Genomic DNA, 26412 nt, shown 5'->3' with positions numbered 1-26412 from the left:
ATATGCACACAAACTTTGTTTTTTGCTTGTCCGGACCTCATTTCACCTTTGCAAAAGATGGAGCTCGGGCCAGTGCTGGTGTGGACACGGACTGTGTGTGTGTGTGTGTGTGTGTGTGTGTGTGTGTGTGTGTGTGTGTGTGTGTGTGTGTGTGTGTGTGTGTGTGTGTGTCAGAGAGTTATGCATCTTCTCAGAGAGGGCCATTAAAATGTTCCGCCCCCCTCAGCACTCTGAGACTACAGTGTTATGAGATATAAGCAGAGCATATTAGTGAGCTGAAATGCCTGCACACTTCTGACAGATTACCTGCTGCCTCATTAAATCAGCACCATCTCTCTCTCTCTCTCTCTCTCTCTCTCTCTCTCTCTCTCTCTCTCTCATTACATCACAGTCCCCGCATATATGACATCATGCTCAATATATATGCTATCAAATTATGCAAAAAAAGTAATTTAAAAAGTGATAGAATATGTTGTTCTGCATATTTTACTGGACACTTTCTATTAAATCACTGAGCATTTTTTGTGCAGGCCACATTGTATACTTTTTGTTTTATTGTACATGTTAAATTGAACAAATTAACACAAATTGTGCATTAAAGTGTGCAGAAGTGTGTTCTCTGTAGAGAATGTGCATCTTATTTTCACTTAGAAAATCAACAAAACATGTTGTTTGACCAGGGCCGCTCAAACAAACATTCACATACAGCCAAGTATGTATTACATACACATTATATAGGAAGAGTAGATTAAATTCATACCCAAGTAAAAGCACAGATACTGACACTGTGTAAAAATAAGACTCTTATGACTCCAAAAAACAACTTGAGTAGAAGTACAAAGGTAAAAACCCTATGAACTGAGTAACTTTTAGGACTACAGTGGAACTGTTTAGTAAATCCAGCATCTATCAGCTCAGGAACTGAAACTTGTATTTTTTTCTTTTGATTCTTTGGGATTTGTTGATCTAAAATAAAATGCTAAAAGTCCAATCACAAAGCGGTGCAGATGTTGTCACCAACAAAATATGATACAATGAAATACAAAAACAAAAACAACAAAAAAAAATCAGTAACTAAATATGAATGACTAAAATGTAACTGAGTAAAAAGTAAATTCCTTATTCTCTAATATACTTGAGTAGAAGTATTATTTTATGGTACTATGCTTTGAAATACAATTACATTACGCACATTTTTATTACAATTACATTACGCACATGCACTTCAGTAAATGGTAAACTAATTACTAACCACCTGTGTGTATTATTTCAGAATGACAATATAATAATACTCACAGAACCAGCTACTCATGCCATGATATGTTAGAGACTGAAGTTGATTTGGATTCAGTCAATTAATACAGAGACAATATCACTATTAAAAAAATCCAATGCCATATCTAATTTAACATAACTTATATATAGACTTTAATATACAGCATCTATTGATATATATTGATATAGATGCATATGTCACACTGATAACTTATATTTGTGATTCACCACTGTTGCAACAAAACCTCTGGATGTCTTAATTAGACTAGATCCACCTGGTTTAGCAAAGTGGAGAAATATAGCACTCGTTTCTGTAAATACAATGCAGATATTTTAGTCTAGTACCAAAGCACTTCATCAAAAAACAAAACAAAAAACAGTAAAACATGAACTTTTTTCTGAGGACAATATTTTTCTTTAAAGAAAATATTTATATTGTTTATAGATTAAAAAAAAATTACAGTTGCAATACTGGTCAGAAAAGATTACAATTAGATATTTTCTACAAATAATACTGACTTCCGCTGCACTGCAGTAAATCCAGTTAAACAAGTTCAATTATGAACTTGTTTATCATGAAACATGCAGGTTGTCTGTATTCTTTTAGTACTGATGACACCCATGACATACAAGCTTACTGCAATCATTTTCTGCATGGATAATATGCCCTTATTGATCCTGATAATAATAAATATGGTCATGTGCTGTGTAATGTGGCTACTCCCACAAGGCTGCATGAGTGTGATTATTTTGACCTATGCTGATCAGTGCACTCCATTAGCACACTGATTTTGATCCATTTTGATCCATTCAAGTATCGCTGTTTGTACTCAAATGATTGACTGTGATGTAATAGGACTTTACTAAATGAAATGCACTGATTGCTCTCTTTAGTGATTACATAATACAGAATACAGAAGCAAGAATCACAATTTGCTCGTCACTGATAAAAAAAAAAAAAAAAAAAAAACGCACCTACTTTCAATCACAGAACTAATTATACAATCATAAATCTTTCCAGAGAACAAACAGAGTGATGTAGTTAAATAAATGAAAATCAATACCACGGCAGGAGCTTTCTCTGATTCATTACATAACTTGGCCAACACACAACAATGGCACATCCATTAGCCGTGGCTCCTTCGCTGGTCTGGAGGAAGACGTCTTCCTCTGACCGCAGGAGATGAGATTAAGGCCGCTCGACGCTCTCACATTGCCTCCATCCTCCAGGGGCAGGAAATGGGCTGAAATGCTACTTCCTGTCCAAGGCTCTCAATTAGTCAGCATCAGTCAGTAAGCAGACTTCCAGTTTTTAAGTATTACGAGAATTGATAAAGGCACCTTTGATGTGTTGCTGGATTTGAAACAATGATTTGGAAGCAAACGCATGCTACATTCTACATTTGTTTATTTTATTAGGAAATGCAACAAATTAGTCTCCAGGCCTATTTTCACACAATTTGGGGAAGAATTCAAGCAAAAATAAGGCCCCAGCTAAATGTTTCATGGTAACGTCTGTTGATCACCACCTAGAATTTCTTGTTTGTTGTTGATAATCACAACAAACTAATTTGTTGATGCCAAATCAGTTCCCCATTGTACCCTGATATCAGAATAACTGGTGAATGCCTCCAAAACAGGAAATGTTATAGATAAAAATATCTCATGATACTTCAAGACATTGATATGCTTTACAATATTTAGTTTTTCTAAGATTCAATAACTGGACAAAAGTATTGGCAAAAACAGAACCTGTAATGCCACATATAATAATAATAACAATAATAATAATAATGATAATAATAATTTTACTTCAATGTTTTACAAACTGCTGCACTAAATCTCATTAAACAGGCTGTGCTCACTGTGATAAAATGTAGTTAGACAGTGTTATTTATGTACTGATGACACAATTTAAAGTTTCTAAATTCTAAAGTTTCTAAATTACTAAATGACTTCCTCCTCCTCTCTTTCTACACTCCCCTTTACTCTTTTTTTTCATCTCTTCTTTGTCCACGGTCTCCTTTCTCTGACCAGTGTCGATACTAATTAATTACACGGCTAACACTGATTTCCCCAGATAGTTCGTCCCAGTCCAAAGACAGCACATACCTCCCTAAAGCAAGACCACACACTCCTGTGCTGAGCATGTGTCAGAGGAGCATCGACTGCTCATAGCAATAAACCCATGAATCAGAGGTTTGCTGAGCATAAGGCTGTGAAAAACAAGGTGATGTGATTGCAATGATCCTGGAATGTTACGACTAATTGTAATTGAGTATAACAGGACCCAGTACAGAAGGTCTTGGAACCAAAAAGGTTCTAGGGCTATGTTCAAAGATAATTTAGACAGAGTGTAAACAGTAGGGAGTAAGAGCAGGACTGTCAGGAACAGACAGAGCATAAACAGTAGGGATTAAGAGCAGGACGGTCAGGAACAGACAGAGCATAAACAGTAGGGATTAAGAGCAGGACTGTCAGGTACAGACAGAGCATAAACAGTAGGGATTAAGAGCAGGACTGTCAGGAACAGACAGAGCATAAACGGTAGGGATTAAGAGCAGGACGGTCAGGAACAGACAGAGCATAAACGGTAGTGATTAAGAGCAGGACTAAGTACAGACAGAGCATAAACAGTAGGGATTAAGAGCAGGACTGTCAGGTACAGACAGAGCATAAAAGGTAGGGATTAAGAGCAGGACTGTCAGGTACAGACAGAGCATAAACGGTAAGGATTAAGGGTAAGACTGTCAAGTACAGACCGAGCATAAACAGTAGGGATTAAGAGCAGGACTGTCAGGTACAGACAGAGCATAAGCGGTAGGGATTAAGAGTAAGACTGTCAAGTACAGACAGAGCATAAACGGTTGGAATTAAGAGTAAGACTGTCAAGTACAGACAAAACAAACAGTTGGGATTAAGAGTAAGACTGTCAGGTACAGACAGAGCATAAATGGTAGGGATTAAGAGCAGGTCTGTCAAGTACAGACAGAGCATAAACGGTTGGAATTAAGAGTAAGACTGTCAAGTACAGACAAAACAAACAGTTGGGATTAAGAGTAAGACTGTCAGGTACAGACAGAGCATAAATGGTAGGGATTAAGAGCAGGTCTGTCAAGTACAGACAGAGCATAAACGGTTGGAATTAAGAGTAAGACTGTCAAGTACAGACAAAACAAACAGTTGGGATTAAGAGTAAGACTGTCAAGTACAGACAAAACAAACAGTTGGGATTAAGAGTAAGACTGTCAGGTACAGACAGAGCATAAATGGTAGGGATTAAGAGCAGGTCTGTCAGGTACAGACAGAGCATAAAAGGTAGGGATTAAGAGCAGGACTGTCAGGTACAGACAGAGCATAAAAGGTAGGGATTAAGAGCAGGACTGTCAGGTACAGACAGAGCATAAACGGTAAGGATTAAGGGTAAGACTGTCAAGTACAGACCGAGCATAAACAGTAGGGATTAAGAGCAGGACTGTCAGGTACAGACAGAGCATAAGCGGTAGGGATTAAGAGTAAGACTGTCAAGTACAGACAGAGCATAAACGGTTGGAATTAAGAGTAAGACTGTCAAGTACAGACAAAACAAACAGTTGGGATTAAGAGTAAGACTGTCAAGTACAGACAAAACAAACAGTTGGGATTAAGAGTAAGACTGTCAGGTACAGACAGAGCATAAATGGTAGGGATTAAGAGCAGGTCTGTCAGGTACAGACAGAGCATAAACAGTTCGGATTAGGAGCAAGTCTGTCGGGAACTGGCAGGCTCTAAATGGTTGAGATTAAGTCTAAAACTGTCAGGTACAGACACAGCTTAAACAGACAGAATGTAAACGATTGGGATTAAGAGTAAAACTGTCAGGTACAGACAGAATCTAAATGGTCGATGGCCATTTCAGAAAATGGCAATTTCAGACAATCGCAGCCAAAAGGCTAGAACAGTTACATAACTGTTTTAAGGGGCATTACCTAATACACCATGTTCTGACAGACAAACACAGAGATGGGTTTGAGAGAGAGAGTCTCCACAAGAACAGGGTAGCCTCCCTCTCTCTCTCTCTCTCACACACAGGGACACACACAGGGACACACACAGGGACACACACAGGGACACACACAGGGACACACACAGGGACACACACTCTTATTCTAGTTTTACTCTACTGTGCTACCAGATATTCATGTGCAATTCCTTATAAAAAGGTCAGTTTAGCCAAAGTTCTGTAAGCTAATATTTAGCCAACTTTTAACTTGGTTTTACCCTTTTCTTTCCCTGCCATTCAGATTTTATGGTTCTTCTTATCTTCTCAAATGGCCAATGCAGATGTCTCAACTCATGATCACATTCAAGCCCTCTTATATGAAGAATAAGGAAGTGAGTAAAGTTAATTCCAGTGAACAGAAAACTGAAACACCGCATGACAACAGAAAATACACACCACGTTAATACCAAGAAGTCATTAAAGTCCTACGCTTTTAAAATCACTTCCACATCTTTGGTCTTCTAACTCTGAAAAAGGAGAGGTTGTGAGTCATTTGTATGCAGACAAAATTAGGGCTATATCACCAAAGTCCCTCTGAAATACAACAGGTAAGTTAGGATACAGCATAGGTTACAACATATAGCAATTTGTTGCCAAATTTGTCCTTTAATTTGTTAATTGAGAAAAGCTAAAGTGTAATAAAAGCATTGTATATCAGAGCTGGGCTGTACTGATAAGATTTACAAATAGCACAGACCCATGGAATCAGAACCCAGTACTGATATGCTAACAGAATATCTTTTAAACCTGACTGAGCTTATTTTCCTCCCCTAAAATGACAGTACTTCAATGTAATTTATGTATTTTAAAATCTGAAGCAGTTCTTTTATTAAGACAACTTCGTTAAAACTACAAATCAGTTGTGCAACACCAATACCACTATAGATGATAAAGAATACTGCCCAGCATTAACCCTGATTGCACATAATGTAGTATTCCACAAGGGGTATTCCACAAATGAACAAAGCAAATCGGAGAAAACCTCGTATCTCCAACATGATGACTTTACAGGAGAAGGAAAAAACCTTCTTTACTTTTAATGGAAGTCAATGGAACAAGAATATTTTCCAAGTGATTTTGGGCCTTTTTTTGGTCCATTCATCATGAAATTTTGTCACAATATAAAGGGCAAAATGCTTTTTCGAATTATGTCAAAAACTGAAAATCACCAAAAATGGAGATGGAGGTTTTCTTCCAACAGCAGCGAAATATATTTATTCTCCATCCAAAACAAGTTTTACATGTATTGTTAATAATGATAAAACAGTGATGAATCTAGAAAAGAAATTGTATATATACACAATTTTTGAGGGCATATATAGTGTAACATACAAAAGGTACAACAGTGGTTTTAAGGTCCAACTGTGTACCTTAAAGACGTTTCTCCCAGTGGAAAAAATCCATATGTATATGTTCCTTTTCATAACCTAATGTTTTAAAACAAATAAAGAGCCTGGAGACAAGACGGGGTGTGTGGAGTCAGTACAACTTAGAAAATATAATTATGTTCCCTGACTAAAGGTACTGAGATGTACCCTTGTGGGTACCACCCCAGTTAAAAGAGAGATACTGCCCCAGTGACAGTTCAGTACCTTTTTCTCTGAGAGTGTAGAATGGTGCATTTCCCATCACACCACACTGAACAAGTTTCATTTAACAATGCAGACATGACTAAAAGAACTCAGCGGAAGTTCTGTGGTGCACTGTTTTCTGATTCTGCGTATTTATCAGCATTGCATAATTGTGAAGGTCGTTCATTACTTGACTTTTAGTCGTTGAGCCTTTTCAGCACCCACAATAATTTCTTGTGGGACAGTCGTGGTATGTGTGCTGTGAGCAGTACTGAGGGCAGCTACAGGTGAGCGGACAAAAACGCAGCAGTTCCTTTGCCATTTACTGCAGCGTCAGAACAAATCCCGATGCCATGGGGAACCGGTTAAATCCCGTAAACCCATCCCCTCCCCACTATACCACACACCCACCAGCTCCTCTACTCTCATCTCAGCCTTCATCTCTCCTCTGTTCTCTTCTCTTCCTCTCCTGTCTTGCTCTCTTCCTGCCTCTCCCTCTCTCTCTCCTGACGCCCTCCTCTTGCGATGCCAGCCTGCATTACCGTGCTTTAGATCAAAGAGCAGCAGGGTGGAGAGAGGCTTTTTACAGGCACTCACACACACGCATACGGCCCTTCTTCACGTAACAAACTCAGTCCCACAGTCCCATAACTACACTCTCTCAGCAAACACACGCCAATGAAACAAAGCTAAACGCTCGCTTTCAGCAGCTTTGCTCTCTTCTGTTCCTTTTCAGCAAATTCCTCCATTTATACACAACCACCCAAAAGTGTGGAGTCACTTCAATTAATAAGTGGAATAACATAAAACCAGTAAGGTGTTAGATACAGTAGACTGCAAAGGTCTGATCACCCCTGGTTAAACAACATGTTTCGTTTATTTGTGAAAATAAGTTATAAGGTTTCATCCTGAACTGCCTTGTTTAATTAGGCACAATACTGTGCAATCAATCAATCAGTACATAGACAGTACAGTACATTTACATCTGTCAGATTTAAAGGCACAGTAACAAAAACATACTACTTAATTCTATGGGATAAAGAGAAGTTGGAAATGGTCTCATAAAAATTAATTATGGCTGCTTTTGGTATGTAAAACCACACACATAAATCACACCTCTGGAGGAAGAATATAAAAAGCAAGTAAAGGGTAGAATATGGGCCTTTTAAATGTGACAATTGCATTTTAAGGCGAATAAAGAAAATCACTAGAAATGGATGATTGCAGTACATTATTTCCCCTTGACTAAGTTCTTGAATACCTGAAATATAGAATACGGTATCTAAAAGTTGCTTTTGTTGTCTAGAGAATTTAAATCTGCTTTTTTAGAGATTATTACATAAAATAAAGTATGAAAAGTGATTTTAAACTTTTGAACAGTAGCATACACCCAGATCACATTGAAAACCCTAAAATATTTTTAAACCATTTGAAAACAATAGCTGCACTTTACAATGTATTAACACAATTTCATAATGAATTGACCAATAACATTTGTCCAAAAATCTCATTACATTACACAAGATTTTTGTGTGCGTTAAAGTTCTCAGACATAAGCTTCTGTTCAAACAGCGACAATATACAACTACAGTAGCAGACAATATAGTCACTAAACATGAGATTTAACTACTCTTTTTGGGTTTTTTTTTTTTCCTAAACCAGAGCAATATGCATGGAACAAGTTTTACCACTCTTGTCAGGACATGCAGAAAAGGTTATGACACTGTTTAGGACCACTCACATGCATCTGTTAGCACATCTGTCTGTTAACAAAGAAAACGGCCTTCGTGGGTGTCTGCGACGGACAAAGTGCATCATATCACTTTTTAACCTCCATCACCACCTAACTAAGAGCACAACAAGACAGTGGAGAACAAGAGAGGAATCTAAAGGACGTGTTAGAAAATGTATAGACATTTTTGCCCAGTCATAGAGTTGTGAACCAGGGGTGTACCAATAAGGAAAGTCTGTACCAATGCTTTATCAGCGTTGGCTTAAATTAGCCATGACACCTATCAGTCTTGAGCTGATTCGAAGTGGGTGAGAAGGCAAAAAAATCATATATTTTGACACATAAAGAAAATGCACTACTAGTGCCACATTTTAAGACTGCCATCAAAAACACAGAACACAATCATTTTTATTCAACTTTTCACATTCTGTACTGCTCTACATTTAATTTAACAGCATTAAACAGGACTAATTTTGTTCTCTTTTTAATAAAACATAGTGTGTCAGTGTTAAGTGTATTGAGAATATCCAAAATATACTCTGAAAAGCACATTGTGTATCACATTAAAAACTGATCACAATGCCAATAAAATGCCATCATATTGTCCTCCTATAAAGCTCATTAATGTTTTTTAAACAACCAATAACCAGCATGACTGAGAATACTTGAAGGTAACAACACTTTACTGCTTGGAAAGATGCACCAACATGCATGTACTCCAGCTTTAAATAGTACACCAAAATAATACTCCAGGAGCTTTAATATGTCTAAAGCCAGTACAGAGAGCATTCTGAGGTCAATATTTGATTTTCATTATTTTATATGTAAAAAGATGTCTTCTAATATGTCATATATGTTAAAACTCCATAGAATTATTGTAGAAGTTCTTAAATTGCAAGTTTTAAAGTGTGGAGTGGCGACTAACTGTGGTGACGTCTGTCAGAAAAAGTCCCACGTTCACATGAATACTGCAAGAAGACCAGTATGTAGTATGGCTGTGAATAAATATGTAGTACTAGAGCTCGAACACAGCGTCTTGGGTTCAGTATCAGTGCCTTAGAGACAATCTCTCTCCCTAAGCCCTCGACAGATTGGTCTGGGAGCTTTATCAGGCTGACCATGCTGAACCATAAATGGCTTAAGCATGTGGTCTAGTGTGCATAATACTGTATGTATGTATAATACTGTATCGAGCTGGTGACCTATGGTATTGATTCATCAAATGAGCCTATATGAAAATGATCGGGGTATGTAATACCGCTGTTCAATGCAATGGGTGACTACATAATGAAAGACTTTCCTATGGGATATAATAGTACTACGGGAAAAAAAAAAATTATCCGACCACCCACAACTACAGTCCCGCAATGCTTAAATCTGGCTGCTGGTGACATTTAGAACTGGTATAGTGCCGTTTTAAGTGTCTGCTCGTGCTAGCCCTGTCTCTTTATATTGATACAGAACATAAAGAGGGAAAAAGACAAGGGAAAGAAAAGCACACTTGGGTTTTACAGCCCAAGCTTAATTTAATTACCAACTGGAGAGGCTGTGGAGCCAAAACATTGACTAATCAGTTAATTATATTAAGCATATGGGGCTTAGGAGCTCGTTTTTCCTGTTCTTTCCAAGTCACCTCAAAAAATACTGGCAGATTGTCAGTAGCCCAGAGTAAACACCTTAGATATTCTCTCACGACACTCACACAGCAGTCCTCCTTAGACTGAACACCTGTTCTTGAGAAATGAGCAGCTTATGGGAGTCTACTTTGGAAAACTGCTCTTACTAGATCTGTTAGAACAAGCATTACAAGTTCTTTTCTGTTTTCTTTTTTTCTCAAATCTTGAAAGGATTTGTGATCTGTCTACACAAGAGGAAAGCATAACAGCTAATCCAGCTGCCAATTGTAAATGATTGTTCTACTTTAGCAAGCGAACGGCGTCTTCATGGACTCATTAGAGCTGTTAGAACAGCTTTTATACAAAACTTGCCCCTTCAGGGAGGATGTGTTAGTTCCCAAGGCAGATAAAACTTGTTGACAGTCTTATTCTTATGACTATTCGCTCTACTTTATAGCAATGCTGTCCCTTCAGAATGGATGTGTGAGGTCCCTTGACAGATAAAGCATAACAACTACCTGCTTTATGAAGGCTGGATACAGTTTAGCAAGTAAACTGTGTTTCCATGAAGCAGTCAAAACAGCAATAGCCCTTTTTTTCTTGCCTTGTCCTAATTTTATCTTAATCCTTTCTGAAAATATATGTGGGCTCTGTTCATTAGCCACGACAGATGAACATGATAACTGACCCTGTTGCCTGTTAGGAATGTTAGTTCTGCTTTACTGTGACTTCACGAGCCACTTAAAGAAGCCATTGCTAGTTTTCTTTCACTACTTAATTAAATGTATTCGTTTTTGCATTTGATTTTACAAAGTTGCCCCCTCAGAGGTTATTTGTAGGTTTCCGAGACTAAACAAAATAGTCCCGTTGCCCTCTAGCCAGCAGTGCTCTCCTCCTGAGCCACTATGGGACTGAGGCACTGGGGGAAACTGAATGACAATGGTTCATTCCCAGGTCACTGTAGGCAGATTAATCTTAAAATATACAGGTTTTATTTTTGTTTACGAGCCATTACACTCTTAGGAAAAAGACAGACAATAGTGATATGTTCATTTCAGACGACTGTAGCACACTTCAGGTCACAGCACAAGAGGGACGGATTAGATTATTATAACGCAGCACTACAGGAGGTGAAATAACACATTTAACACGCTGATTTTAGCGGTGCTACAGATCTTGTTTTGCTTGAACGGAGCCACCAAATGACTCTTTCTCACGGTACTGACAGAAAATCACGACCTGATGAGCTCCACTTGTTACAGAGCAGTGACCATGTTTGGCTGCTTCAGCCGGAGAGACACACGATTACAGTCCTCCATTCAGCAGCGGAGACACACAGACCAACAAGTTGGCGGACGAGGAGGTTAAAAACTACGGCCGTGCACCGACACCGTAGTGAGGGGAGGACAGGACAGGGTGGGATAGGGTAGGGTAGGCTACTTACGTATCGGCTGATGAGGTTCCTAATCGTGCTAAAATCCATCCTCCTTCAGCCGGTCCCCGCCGCCGCGTTGCCTTCGTCTTCTCCTCGGGTCTTCGGGGTTGTATATGTGTATGTAACGCTAGCTGACTCTGTTCTTCTCCATGGTCCGCTCTGGTCTGCTCTGTCTGACGCTCTTCCTCCTCTGGGACTGACAAGAGATGGCACGGCACGGCTAACTAGGCTCTTTTCTTCTTCCAGGTATTTAACTGTCTCCACTTGCAGTTACAAATGCAGGAGTCCGAACGTTGTCATATTCATATTAGGGCTTCGCGCGCACCTCGCCGTTAGCCGTTAACGTCTCCCGAGACAAGCAAGCCCTCGGTCTTGAAGGGCTGAAAGAAGGCTACTTCGTCCTGGACAAGTGTCTTCAAACGAAGATCGTATAGAGGATCTGCCTTGGTCTCCTTTTTTCTCTGTCTCTGTCTGTCTGTCTCTCTCTCTCTCTCTCTCTCTCTCTCTCTCTCTCTCTCTCGCTCTCTCTCTCTCACCCCCGTACTGCTGTCCACTCTCCTCCGCAGCCAATCAGATTCTTCTCGACAATAACGTCATGGGGGCTCGAGGCGCATGCGCATTGCTCGCCACACCCTCCCGCCCAAACATATAGGAGTGGAGCTGCTCTCTGGAGTTCTCAGTGACGGCGCTCCGTCCGGTCCGGCTCTGGGACCGGTTGCTGTGCAGTTTATGGTCCAGAGCTGATCATGCACCATCAGGACTTGACCCCACAGACGCTTTCTCTCTCTCTCGTGACTGAATGCAATAAAAACTTCGCAGCAAATGTTCCGGTATCTAATGTAAAGCTTTCCCATAAAAGAAGGCAGCAAACTCCCTATTAATACTTTATTAAAAGTGTCCTGTTTGCCCAAAATCATTAGGATTTCCAGTGACACTCGAAGAACTGGTTTAGATTAGCAGAACACGAGGGACAGCCCGATTGTTGTACGTAAAAATTGTAAGAACTCCTGAAATGTTGAAATCAGGTGTTTCTCTTTCACCAGCATCTCCCACAACAAAACTGAATTTGCTGTATAGACTCTTGTCAACTCTTGTCTTGTCAGCGACGTGACTGACTAAAAACGTTCACCTTTTTTTAGACTGATGTCTTAAATCATCTGAAAAAACGACAGGTGAGCATAATTATTTCACGAGCACGACTTTATCCACCGTGAACAAAAAAAATATACATCATATTATATAAATTGTTCATATGTTGTTTAAAACATGGCATTTAGTTTCTACTTTGGCGCTGTCTATTTTTTTTTATTCCCGCGCTGCGTTGCTTGTCGTTTTACAGGTGGGAACGAAAGGCTAGGAACCCTTCGTGTGTTCTCGTTTCTCAGTGGGCCGTATTTTCACTCCGCCGTGTTTTTTTCCCGCTCCGTTAGCAGCAGCGGCCGCCTTTTTCGGCGGGTTCTGTTAAAATGGCGAGCCGATGGAGGAGTAACGAGAGCGGACAGGCGTGAGCCAGACCCCCAAGACCTCCTTTTTTGACATCTAGAGAAGGGACCCGATGGCAGCCCTGGATCAGAAATCGCCCAATGTGCTTCTGCAGAGCCTGTGCTGCAGGATCACCGGCAAGAGCGAAGGTACGGAGGAGCTAAGCTAACGATAACTAGCCAACATTTACCACATCACAGCTGTCTGTCTCCACATTCCTGTTCCATGTGTACGGATGCGTGGCTTATTTAATACAACTCTGAACGATTTAGCTGGCAATTTACTGTCTTGCTTTATGATGACCATCTACAGTGATATGAACAGCGCTGACAAGTGAGCTTCCTTTTCATTTCGCTCGTTCACGTCACATTAACAGCGGGACTGCGTCCACTTTACACAGCTGTTGTCATGATTAGAGGAAATGTAGACGGACCTGAGCTCAATTTAAAAGCATAGCTGACCATGACTCGCCTAGCTGCTCGCTGGTCAGCTAGTACACCGATATCTGGTCAAAGCTAGTTAGCTCAGATAGCAGGGCTGAATCTGAAATGAGGTAAGGATGGCCATGCAGTGACATGGCGAGTCGACGTTGTCATTTAGAGATGCGCTGCTTTTAAAGCGGTGATGCAGCCTGTGTTGATCCTGAAATGGTGTAGTTGTCCAGGTGACCTGGCAAAGGCAAATCAGCCGTATGTTTCTGTCAACAGCGGGATGGTTAATACACTAACGTTATATGTTTTAAAGTATCTACAGCTCTTATACCCATCACTGACACAGGGGTTTCCTTGCGCTTTATCTCCATAAATAAGCATTGCCATTAGAATTTGACACTGGAGCAGCCACACATGAGCCTAAAGTCAGAATGTCCAGTGCCAAGCATCGGCTGAAGGGCTCTAATGCCCCCAGCATTGGGCTGTGGAACTGTGTTGTCTGGAGTGATGGAGCTCCACCCAACACTGAATACCTTTGGGACGAGTTGAAGTAGAGTTTGCTTTCTTGATAATCCAACATCAGTACCTGACCTCTCTAATGCTCTTGCGGCTGAATTTAATCCAGTCCTCACAGCAGTGCTCCAATATGTAGTGTAAAGCCTTCCCAGAAGAGTACAGACTGTTACTCCATCAAACAGTTAGAAGGTCTGTCTGTTAATATTCTCGATTTGTAAAGAAGCATTGTCTGAGCAGGTCTCTACATAAATCTGGGTATATAAAGTACAGGTGGGCAATATAGCAAAAATGTGATATTGAGATACATCAAGAAATGTTCATAGTATGTCACAATATCCACTTAGTTGGAACAGTAGTGCTACATAAAAAAAAAAAAAAAAAACTCAACACAGTGTTTTTAAATCAATATTTAGCATGCTCTGTTGCACTGAATGCAGTTAAACAGGACTAATTTTGTTCTACATTGTACTGTCTATAGACACAGTATGTTCAGAAAAGCTTATTGTATTGTACTGTTACATAATTTATTACTTTAGATAAACAGAAGTCATATTGCCCAGCCCTAACATATTGTACACTGGCAGGCCTCTAAGCTGGTTCAATAGGATTGTAGCTCCATGGTTATGCTACCATCAGTCACCATCCAGAAAGTTGTCATATAAGCGATTGTATGTCAGAACTAAATTGACTTATGAAGAGACTTTTGCTCTGAAAGCTCTCATGGCCTTCAGTAATATGACCCCCCCGAAAATGTGGTAAAAAACGATTAGATAAATGGCTGTTAGATAAATATAGTCTCTCTATATGGACCCTAATCCGACATTATGAGGTGCAGTATTGATTACATTAACTGTGTCTGCTCATTGGATGTGGCGTCTAGCTTTCTGCCTGTTTTTTCCACCCTGTATGCAGGAAATAGTGAAAATCAAGCAAAGGCCCTATTAGGACGTATGACACTTGCATTGCTGAATTCACTGACCTTCTTTTTTCCAGCTGATGTGGCACACCAGTTTCAGTATGCTGTGCGGGTCATTGGGAGCAATTACGCCCCCACCATCGAACGGGACGAGTTCCTGGTCTCTGAAAAGATCAAAAAAGAGTGTGAGTGCCATAATGAACAGTGAATGAGTGTTTATCTGGCAAAGGCATTTCTAACACAATGGCGCCACTGGAAAACTCTAAGCATTATGTCTGTCTTCTGACATTTGTAGCCTAATATCTCAGCCAGAAATGTCAAAGCTAAAGGGCGCCTAGATTATTGAGAACAGTTAAAGAGGGAATTGTCTACATCTAATCATAGATTATATGATTAATATGGCTGGAGGTTACTCAAAAATGCACTTATGACTGAGTTCTGCTTGCTTTTTTACCCTCCTGTAGTGTTAAAGCAGAGGAGAGAGGCAGATGCAGCTCTCTTTTCAGAGCTCCACCGAAAGCTCCAGACCCAGGTCAGTATCAGATTGATAAGCGCATCAGATCTAACAACTATTTAGATAGATAGTACTATATACACCATATTGCCAAAAGTATTCAGTCACCCATCCAAATCATTGAATTCAGGTGTTCCAATCACTTCCATGGCCACAGGTGTATAAAACCAAGCACCTAGGCCTGCAGACTGCTTCTACACACATTTGTGAAAGAATGGGTGGGATGTCACCTGCGCAACAAGTCCAGTCGTGAAATGACCTCGCTACTAAATATTCCACGGTCAGCAGATGCTGAGGTGCATAGTGTGCAGAGGTTGCCAACTTTCAGCAGAGTCAATTACTACAGACCTCCTAATTTCATGTGGCCTTCAGATTAGCTCAAGAACAGTGTAGAGAGCTTCATGGAATGGGTTTCCAAGGCTGAGCAGCTGCATCCAAGCCTTACATCACCAAGCGCAATGCAAAGCATCGAATGCAGTGGTGTGAAGCACCACCACTGGACACTAGAGCAGTGGAGACGTGGTCTCTGGAGTGACGAATCCCACTTCTCCATCTGACAGTCCGATTGACGAGTCTGGGTTTGGTAGTTGCCAGGAGAATAGTACTTGTCTGACTGCTTTATGCCAAGTATAAAGTTTGGTGCAGGGGGGATTATGGTGTGGGGTTGTTTTTCAGGAGTTGGGCTTGGCCCCTTAGTTCCAGTGAAAGGAACTCTTAATGCTAAGGCAGACCGAGAGATTGGACAATTTTATGCTCTCAACTTTGTGGGAACAGTTTGGGGACGGCCTCTTCCTGTTCCAACATGACTGCGCACCAGTGCACAAAGCAAGGTCCATAAAGACATGGATGAGCGAGTTTGGTGTGGAAGAACTTGACTGGCCTGCACAGAGTCCTGACCTTAACCCTACAGAACACCTTTGGGATGATTTACAGCAGAGACTGTGAGCCAGACCTTCTCGTCCAGCATCAGTGTCTGATCTCACAAATGCGCTTCTGGAAGAGCAGTCAAAAATTCCCATAAACACACTCCTAACCCTTGTGGAAAGCCTTCCCAGAAGAGTTGAAGGTGTTATAGCCACAAAGGGTGGGCCGAGATCACATTAAACCCTATGGATTAAGAATGGGATGTCACTCAATTCATATGCGTGTGAAGGCGGACATGCGAATACATTTGGCAATATAGTGTATGTGTAACAGCCGCCTAGTAGATGTGGGCAATACGACGACATGATGCTGTTTCACAATACGTTTTATAATACTCATACTCGTTTTTGATAGGATTTTTTGTGTGTGACTTTTGCATTGTTGCCTTTTGTCTGTTTCAACTTCTCAAGTCCTGAAAAATATGAAATAGTATGGTGCTTATTATATACTGTGAAGCTTTTTCAAGCATCATATTGCCCATCTCCACTACTAGTTTATACAGGCGAGTGTGTAATAAATCAATAAAGTAATACGTTTATCAGTTATGAGTTTGCATCCTCCAGCTGTCACTATATTTGGATCTTTTAGTAATTTGCATGCAGATTTGTGCTTCTTTGGCCAAGCAGTTCTGAAACTAAATTATTTTTGCTTTGTCTGGTATTTCTTACGAGCAGGGGGTGCTGAAACACAGGTGGTCAATCTTATATCTACTGCTCAGCCTTTGTGAGGACCCCAGGAAACCGTCCAGCCGGGTATCTACACTAATTTAATTTTCTGTTTATTTGTTTTAGCATATTATATTTTGATTGTGCAGGCATGTCCAGAAGTATGACAGTTTGAAGATGTAGTGAGTAGAGATGTATGTATTCCACCTAGTTTAGATTTTCAATAATAAAGACTTAATGAATGGATATCTAGTTGACCACAGGAAAGGCAAGTAAAGGTACTTTGGCTGATATTCACATAGAGCTGGAGGCTTACTCTGTTAGATCATATCACTGGTGTTAATAGGCTTAAAAACAGTTGCACAAAAACCTTGCAACAAACAGGACAGTATTGTGTTAAGACAGTAGTTTTCCTGTTTCATAACAGTGTTGTCTTGCACAAGGCCTCCATCCTCCTGTGATGAAGTGGAACTAGTACCTGAATCGTGATTTCAGTATTCAAATACTGGCATGTTGAATGGTTAACCATAATAACTTCAATCAAATCACGTTCATTGTCACATCACATTTACACAGGTGGAAAGTGAGTGAAAATCTTAGGTGCGTAGGTCCCTTATAGAATTTAAATACAAAAAACATGCTTCTTCTTCTTCTTTCGGCTGCTCCCTTTAGGGGTCGCCACAGCTGATCTTCTGCAAAAACATGCAAATATCATAAATAATAATAAAAATAAATAAATACACACACACACTGAATATACACACAAACATGATATATACTAGTATTGCACTATTCCCATGTAGTTTTACAGTAAGTTATGAAATGTACTGTTGTTCCATATGTGCAGTTAGTTTGAGGTAGATAATAAATGAGACGCAGAAACACAGAGGATAGAATATATACTGATATAGAAATCTTCCAGATTGTACAAGATGCTAATCTATATGTGTAAGTACAGATTTGCTAGATTGAAGGTGCAGAGGGTCAGAATGAGTCTGATAAGATGTGGATGAGGTGTAGACTGTCCATGGACATGATGACTCATAGGTGCAGTGACAGGCCTGTAGACCGATACACCAGCACTACTGGCTGTTTAGCAGCCTGATGGCCCGGGGGAAGAAACCGTCTCAGAACCGGCTGGTTCTGGACTTATGCTTCTGTACCTCCTCCCGCTCGGCAGCTCTGAGAACAGTGGCTTGGGTGGGTGGAGTCCTTTAGAATCCTCCTGGTCTTCCTCAGGCAGCAGCTGATGTATAAATCCAAAAGGTTTGGAAGTTGGACCCCGGTGATATGCTGGGCTTGTCCGCACCACCCTCTGCAGAGCTTTCCGCTCAATGGCAGTGCAGTTTCCTGCAGTTATCATGCAGTTTCATGATACTTGACTGTATCATGCCTTTTGGGACAAACTTCACTACTATAAATCTAATTCATAAATGTAGACCAAATTCAGTTGGTTAAGGGCTTTGTATGCAGTCATTTACATTTCATAGCGTCTATAGTAAACTCCCTTTTTTTTCCTCTCCACAGGTGGGTAGCTATGGCGCTGTCTTTGCCCAGGCTTTGCCATGTGATGCTCACTCCACGCCATTCTACTATGCTCGGCCACAGAGCCTGTCTCTTAGCTACCCCGAGCGCTCGGTGCTGGCCGCCCACAACGCCTCTAGCATGGGCACCAGCGGCATCAGCAGCTTGGGGGTATATCCTGTCAATGGACCAGGCCCGAGCCCTCAGTCCCTTCTTACTGGGTGAGCCAAACATTTAACATGAAGCTAGTAGTAGCAACTATTGACATTACTGAGCAGCCTTGTGGTTTGCAGCAAGTATGTGATGATTTAGGCAAGCAGTTTGCACAATGCTAATTGGTTAATATAAGCTTCTGTTTTTTGTTAGCTTTATTAGCTTTGTGGCTCTAGTACAAAACTAAAGAAGAAAACCTCAGACAAGTGTGCTTATTTTAATCCATTTTGTTTATTTGATTTACCAAACTTCTTTTAAAAAGCTAAATTCTGATTGGCTAACAGTGAATGAAAACTAACTCCTTGCTACCAGCCTTTACTCATCTTGCAGTCATTCGAAACAACAGTTAGCCTTTTTAGGTGAAATGTAGCGCTTATAGGTCTTCACAGTCAGAAACCTAAATATGAATGTAATGTATATCACTGTTGTCGGAAGAAAACCTTGTATCTCCATATCTCCATTTTTCAGTTTTTGACATAATTTGAAAATTCCTATTGCTCTTTACATTGTATGTGAATTTCATCATCAGTGGACTAAATGAAATGGCCCAAAATGACCTGGGAAAATGTCTGGTTCCATTGACTTACATTAAAAGTAAGGTAGGTTTTTCCCTTCTCCTGTGAAGTTACCATTTTAGAGATACAAGGTTTTCTACAAGGACGACATGGAAGTTAATGAGGGTTTCTTCTCATTTATCAAAAGAAATAGTTTCTCTACTACAGCCCTGCCTTACTGAGAGTGAGGGCTGGACCTGTAGATTAAATGAAGCATGTATGAAGACTCGAGCATGCAAATGGCTTGCAGGGGCTCACAATATGGATTTTGTTGAATCGTAATATGATTAAACACTTTAGGGACCACTTAATGTTTTCATGCGACATGGCTAAAGGCAGGTTTCTGACATATGTTAGACGTTTGTGGATTGGTGAAGCAAGCTAAAAGATAGCCGTTTAAACCATGGGCTCAAACCTTCCCTCTTCTGGCAGTGAACTGAAACTGGAAGGAAGGAACGCTAAAGCTTGCCAGATGCATAGTTGGGCATAAATGGTGTGCATTTTATTGCTTCTCTGTATATTATATGCCTGATACGTTGTACAGCAGTCGAAAGATGGATGTACAGTTCTATGCAAAATTTGGGCACCCATGGCCAAATTGCGTATGTTGTTAAAATAAGTAACAAACTTCTCTACATGTTAATTCTCGTTTCCCTCTTGTTAGACTAACATTTAAAAAAAAAATGTAATAGATAAAATAGTGTGTTATACTAACTCTCCCTACTAAGTCACAACATAGTAACACCCTCTTTGGCAGATATCACTGCTTGCAAACGTTCCTTGTAGCCAGCTAGTCTTTCTGTTTTGGTTTTAGGAATTTTTTAGAATGCAGCTGGTTCTGTGCTATTCAAAGGATTTTTTTTGCATGCACAGCATGTTTAGGATCTACCCACAGATTTTCAACAGCGTTAGTCAGAGGACTGTGAGGGCCATTCCAAAATCTTCAGGTTGAGTTTCTTGAAGTGGTTCATGGTTGACATTGAGGTATGATTGAATAATTATGCTGTTGTAGAAGGCAGCCCTTTTTCAGTTTCTTGACTCCCTGCATAAATCTTTACATCCTGAATTTGCTAATATTTAAAGGAATCCATCTTCGTTATACCTGTGCAGTGTTTCCTGTGCCACTTTGCTGCCACACAGACTCAAAGTATAATTGATCTACCCCTGTGCTTAACAGTTGTCAAGGTTTTTTTTTCTTTCTTCATCAAATGTTGCTCCTATTTTTCCTCCAAACATACCTTTGCTGATTGTGGCCAGGAGTGCTGTGGCCAGCACTTGTTCCAGAATGCATCTGGCTCATCTATACTGAACAAAAGTATAAATACAACATTTATGGTTTTGCTCCCATTTTGTAATAGTCTGATTACCAAAAAAAAAAATATCTGGAATTTTCCTAGAAATGTCACACTGTTGTTACAAGCAAATGGTGGTCTTGTCAGACACTAGTGTGGAGGTTCTGTTTAACAACTCGTTTTATTTATTTATTTGTTTATTTGCAATGTCTCAGTAAAAGCTTTTCAGTTAAAAGCACAAATTTTGTTCAGTGTATTATTTTTTTTTTTTGTATACCCTAGACATTGCCTTTTCTGATGAGTTTGCAGGACAGGTTTTCGTCTGTTGAATCTTCCATGCAGATCACGTTAGTGCAACAGCGTAGCACGGTAGAACAGTGCACCACCTCCTATGTCAGTTAAACTATGTCAGAAAACTGCAAACCCTGTACTGTTCTGGCTTCTTCTTGGTATGGACTTCTGGTATGGTTTCCTGTCCCTGACTTGTCTGTGTTGTGTCTGACGTATTTGTAACAGCACTTTTAATTGCGCCGTAATCACTGAATTTTTAACACCTTTGCCATTAATCGTGAGCACTTTGGCTATTTAAAGCACAGCTGTATGTTCTCAAGGCCTGGGCCTAATTGATGACTGAATTCTGTAAATGGTAAATCTGTCAGGGCTTAAGCATCACTGTGCCATTGGAATTTCAGTTTCGCTCTTCATTGTTATTTCTCACTGTTTAAAATGGACCATTAAAAGGTAATTAGCGTGTTCTCCTGAGCTTTGGTAATGGAATCATAATAACATTGTTTTAGAGGAGAGAGGCGTTTGGAATGTGTTTTTATGTTTTCGAAATCTTTCTGAAAGTAGTTCTTCCTTAAACACAGTTACTCTAATTGTCTCAATAACTCAAGAACAGTGACTTAAATTCTCAGTCCTTTTGTAATTGAGCTTATATAATGTCACGAAGATGTATTACCACACATTGTTTAATGCTGGATAAGTGCACCCCCCATTTGCTTAGTGAGGAACCGCCAAAGAACACCTTAGTTTGATGACATCTGATTGAACGTATGTTTCTCGTAGTGTTAGGCCCTGTTCACGCTGCAGGTAGAAGTGGCCCACATCCCATCTTTCTCTACGTAAATGGCTTAGATTTGTTTTGCGTGCAGGTGTGAGCAACAAATACACTGAATCTGACATTTTCTTTTATTATTCTTGCGGAGCAAAATTCGTGCAACTTTTATGTCAATCCAAATCAGTCAGTCCTCAGGAATAGACACCTTAAGGCAACATCATCAAAGTGCCTGTGACTGTGGTAATGCTTCGCATCTTTCGCTTTGGAGGGTTAGTGAGACAAGTGCGGCAGTATAAACAAATAAGCACAGCATTTTCTAACGAGAAGAATCAAATAGCTTTTCAAAATCAGGTTTTCTTTAAAGATATTTTGAAATGAAAGAGCAAACTAGAATTGACGAATGAGGCCCACGCAGGTCAGGTGTCTTTGTTCAGTAGAAATGAGTTTGTGTCTCTTGCTCGGCATTCAAATGAAGGAAAAAAGCCCTTTTTGGTTTAAGTGGCTCCTGTAATGAAAACAAGTTCACCTTTTTAACTCTTTTCTGAGAACTTTGTTTAACATGGTTGTGTTTGTGTCTGTTGTTTAAAGTAGTAGTTCACACAGCGCGTTTCAATGTTGTATGAAAGGAGTCTGTTTATTTATATATAAGAATAGATAAGTACCTTAATGAGGATGTAAAAATAAGCAAGTCCTCTACATCAGATATATTTTAAAGGAGGACTTTCTCGTTCATAAACACCACTGTTGCTGTAATGTTTTTTCTTACTATGAAGACTTCCTTTGCATTTGAATTTGGAAGTGTGACAAGGGTCTAATCTAAAATGAAAAATAATAAACATATGGAAACGCCATATGTGTGTCCAGACTTTTGACTGCTTTTGTGTGTTGAAGATACTGTTTAGGAGGTTTAAGCTTAAATGAAGTGTGCAGTGGTTACAGTGTACAGTTGTGATGCACTTGTTTAGTAAGAAAACAATAACTCGTTTCTTAGTGCATGTGATCTGATGTCAGTAAGTGTGTGTTTTAGCTCTGGTGCTCAGCCTGTAACTGATCCTGCAAGAGGCTCTCGTCTGGCCTGGGCTCTCCCAATCTCTGGCTCTCCGTCGGGAGCAGCTCCTCCTACCTCACGGCCACCTGTAGGCCCTGCTTCCGGCCCACCAGCCAGACCCCTTCATAGGCAGAGACGGGACGGTGATGGCAGTGGTGAGTCAGCTCATCATAGCAACCTGGCTATGGTTGTAGTAAGGTGAAATGAGGTAAAGTGAATGAGCAGATATCAGGTTACCCACGAGCAAGGAAGAAACCTTAACACATGGTTGCGATGCAGCAGCATGTCGGTGTAGCAGCAAGCAGAACAATACATATGAAAACATGTATTATTTTAAAAATCAAAGGAAAATTAGATTTCTGCTGTATGAGTAACGGAGGCTGCCTCTTCAGATGCGAGGTAAACTACTGCTAAATGGAACAGTACAGGATGCTGAGGGCCTGTTGTCTTAAACAAGGTCTTTTCTCAGTGGTCAGAATATCACTGACCATTCTACAGATGGAATAACTGATCCTAGTGATTTGTATGTGTTTATCTCCTGCGGTACCAACATGTTAGTTGTCAAAAAAGCTGTAAGCTTTTATAGCATCCTGGCTGTCTGACGTCATGGGGGGCTGAAGAGCTGAGCCAGCAAAAGAGAGATTTTTGGATATTCAGAATAAACAGAGAAAACTTGAGCAACTCCCCATAACATACAAAAGTTTGTCACAGTTTTAAGGGTCAACTCTCTAATTTTACCTCACGATTTAGCAAAACAGTGAACGTAATTAACAGCAGAACATTAACCCATTAAACATAGATATGTAGTGGTTACTCACTTCTGCGCGACAGCATTTGATGGTGTAGTCAAAGACAGAATATCGCTGATCCTTCCACAGACGAAATGAATGATTCTAGTGATTTGCATGCATTTATCAACTGCGAGGTGTAGGCTGATATACTATTTACACAGTAGTTATAAAGGTCTGGATATGTTATATATTGTGGGCAGTAATGCATGATCAGGACTCAAAGGTGGTTTATCAGTTTTGTATGGATCAACACCTTCTGTCAGACTAACTTAAGCCATAGCAGGCAATGACCGCCCGTAAACATTGTGCTGAAGGAATGTCAAAAACATGGCAGGGTGCGCTTTTTCCAGATTTTGGGAATACTATCTACTTGGCCTAGCTAACATCAGCTAAAGTAGTTAGTTTAGATGGTGTTAAAGCCACACTACATCAGCCTTTCCAATCATGTGCTAACCAAACAGGTCCTTGGCAATGCGCTCACATTGGAAGAGTTTGTGTTTCAGAGAGGCACAGTCGATTGTCCATTTACTCACCAACACAAGCAAAACTAACATTTTACAGTCTTGGTAAAACAAGAAAATGCTGTTTCATTGAATTGCTAGTCTCTATATTTTCTGTGTCGTATTGTGATGAAGCAGAATGAGTACAAATAGTGATTACAGTATTCAAATACTGGCACCTCAAACAGTTAAGAGGTCTTAGTTGCTAATAACAATTATTTCTAAAATTGACATCTATTGATTACACTAAACAAATTTAACCATTATGCCATCTCTGTTACTTTGTTCATGTCACAATTGAGGTTCCACTTGATTAACAAATGATACGTTGTGCAGCCTTTAGTTGATGCATTTAACTTTTCTTCCTCCTCTATCAAAGTGGTTACATGGGCAGAGTAACCAATCAGGTTTCTGTCTTTTGGAAATACCTTTTAAGACCAGTGGTGCTTCAAACTGAATACTCAGTGCTCAACTGTAGTCAGAGACAGCTTTAATGTATGCCTGAGTGTGGAGGAACAGTGAGTTTTAGACTCAACTGCCTTCGATACCTCATCATGTCTTTCTGATGGACATGGTGGAAAGGTTTGAAATCCAGTCAGCCCCAGGGCATCATTCTTCCCAGACTCAAACAGGACAGATATATGAGCATGACCTTTGCAGCTTTATAACTTGTGTCTCTCTCTTTCACTCTCAGCTGAAATCAGTGAGGCTGCTCTAGTGCGAGACATCCTATACGTCTTCCAGGGGATTGACGGCAAATTCATTAAGATGTGCGCTCCAGAGAACTGCTACAAAATCGACTCGAAGGTGAATTCATCATCACCGGTCACCACCCACCCCTCCTTTTTCATGCTGTTGTGTTAGCATGATTGTGATAATCTCACAACACTGTACAGTATCTATACAATGTATAGTATATGTCCAGAAGTTTGTAGACACCTGCTTAGCTAACATTTCTTCTGAAATGAAGGGTATTAATCAGGGTTTGTTTGTCTTTTACTGCAGCCTCTACACATCAGGGAAGGCTTTACACTAGATAATGGTAAATAGCTGTGAGCAATTGCTTTCAGCCACAAGAGCATTAGTGAAGTCAGGGACGGATGCCTCCCACATGATGGTATCAGATGGTGTCATGCAAGAGGTTACAGGATTATATATTGATATCCATATCGGCAGATGTTTTCTTAAGCAAACACATATCGGCATTTGACAGATGCTTGGATTTCACTGATATTTGTTGATATATTTGTTGTACCCCAGAAGAGCAGAACGTTTAGGTCAGAGGTCACTAATAGGCAGACCATGGTCCAAGTCCGGACCCAGACACTGTCCTTTTCGGACCTGGACCTATAACTGAAACTATGGACAATTATTTCATTTTGATGGGGTGGTCCTGTTTTAATTGGTGTAACTTTTCTAGCTTTTACTGCACGGCTTTAGTGGCCGGAGACTCGCAGACCAATCGCGTGCATTGTAAATATCACACGTGACGCTACTCAGTCAATCAGATCTGTGCGTTACGATGAGCACCGCGACTCAAATGAGCGAGGCACACACAGGGGAGGGACGAGACGAGAACCAAGCAGTCGGAAAAGAAAGTGAGCCAGATTATTTTACATGGCTTTTTCTAAAAAGAGAAGACTAAATGTTGTTGAAATATTACTGAATTGTACTTTTATTTGACATTCAGTTGTTGACTACATAGCATGATGATATACCTACTAGGCTACTTCAGTAAACAGTATGTCACTGAATCATGATGCAGTTTAAACATTATGATGTTCAAGACTTTAACTTGAGGGAATTTTCTTTAACTGGACCTTAATGAATTTTAATTAAATGCCCCTGTTTTAGGTGATGCTGGATTACTGCTATAAAAAGCCTCTAATTCTAATGTTTTTCTGTAATGCTGTTCCAAGTGAATTTGCTCCCAGTTTCTATGTTTTATGAATGTTTATATATCAGCAATAGTATGTTATGGGCAGATATGTTCATGAAATCTGTTGGTTAATCAGCACTGGCCTACATCTCCCATAACAGTACATCCCTTCTATAACTCATCCCAAAGGTATTTGGTTGATGCAGTTCCGCTGCTTCTCAGCACAGGGCTTGGGGGAGGGGGTTTATACCCCTGTAGCCAATGCTTGGCATTGGGCATGCTGACCTTAGATTCATGTGCAGCTGCTCCAGAGTGTCCCATTCCATTGGTAATTCTTCTCTGTGAAGATGAAAGCTATATGTACACAATTAAATGCTTGTATCAGCAAAGTTAGCTGAATTCACTAATTAGATGGACAGTCTGGATATTTCT

The 26412-nt window shown here is 40.2% G+C and overlaps 2 protein-coding genes across 8 annotated transcripts in view; one reads left to right on the top strand and one right to left on the bottom strand.

Moving 5' to 3' along the window:
* atp11a (ATPase phospholipid transporting 11A) overlaps positions 1 to 12145 on the bottom strand; it is a 116724-nt gene extending 104579 nt beyond the window's left edge. For all 7 annotated transcript variants that reach the window (XM_017699055.2, XM_017699057.2, XM_017699058.2 and 4 more), the window contains exon 1: positions 11681 to 12145. In XM_017699055.2, the coding sequence (XP_017554544.1) occupies positions 11681 to 11719 (39 nt within the window). In that variant the 5' untranslated portion in view covers positions 11720 to 12145. The remainder of the gene's footprint in view (positions 1 to 11680) is intronic.
* Positions 12146 to 13068: 923 nt separating this feature from the next.
* The window catches only part of tubgcp3 (tubulin, gamma complex associated protein 3), a 37709-nt gene continuing 24365 nt past the window's right edge, over positions 13069 to 26412 (top strand). The window contains exons 1-7 of the mRNA XM_017699054.2: positions 13069 to 13302; positions 15094 to 15201; positions 15481 to 15548; positions 17129 to 17206; positions 18647 to 18864; positions 22790 to 22965; positions 24796 to 24908. Coding sequence (XP_017554543.1) covers positions 13227 to 13302; positions 15094 to 15201; positions 15481 to 15548; positions 17129 to 17206; positions 18647 to 18864; positions 22790 to 22965; positions 24796 to 24908 — 837 coding nt within the window. The 5' untranslated portion in view covers positions 13069 to 13226. The remainder of the gene's footprint in view (positions 13303 to 15093; positions 15202 to 15480; positions 15549 to 17128; positions 17207 to 18646; positions 18865 to 22789; positions 22966 to 24795; positions 24909 to 26412) is intronic.

This window comes from Pygocentrus nattereri, chromosome 12, assembly GCF_015220715.1.
Source record: "Pygocentrus nattereri isolate fPygNat1 chromosome 12, fPygNat1.pri, whole genome shotgun sequence".
Taxonomy (NCBI): Eukaryota; Metazoa; Chordata; class Actinopteri; order Characiformes; family Serrasalmidae; genus Pygocentrus; species Pygocentrus nattereri.
Note: the sequence above shows the minus strand (reverse complement) of the source record. Positions and strands in the feature narration are given on the sequence as shown.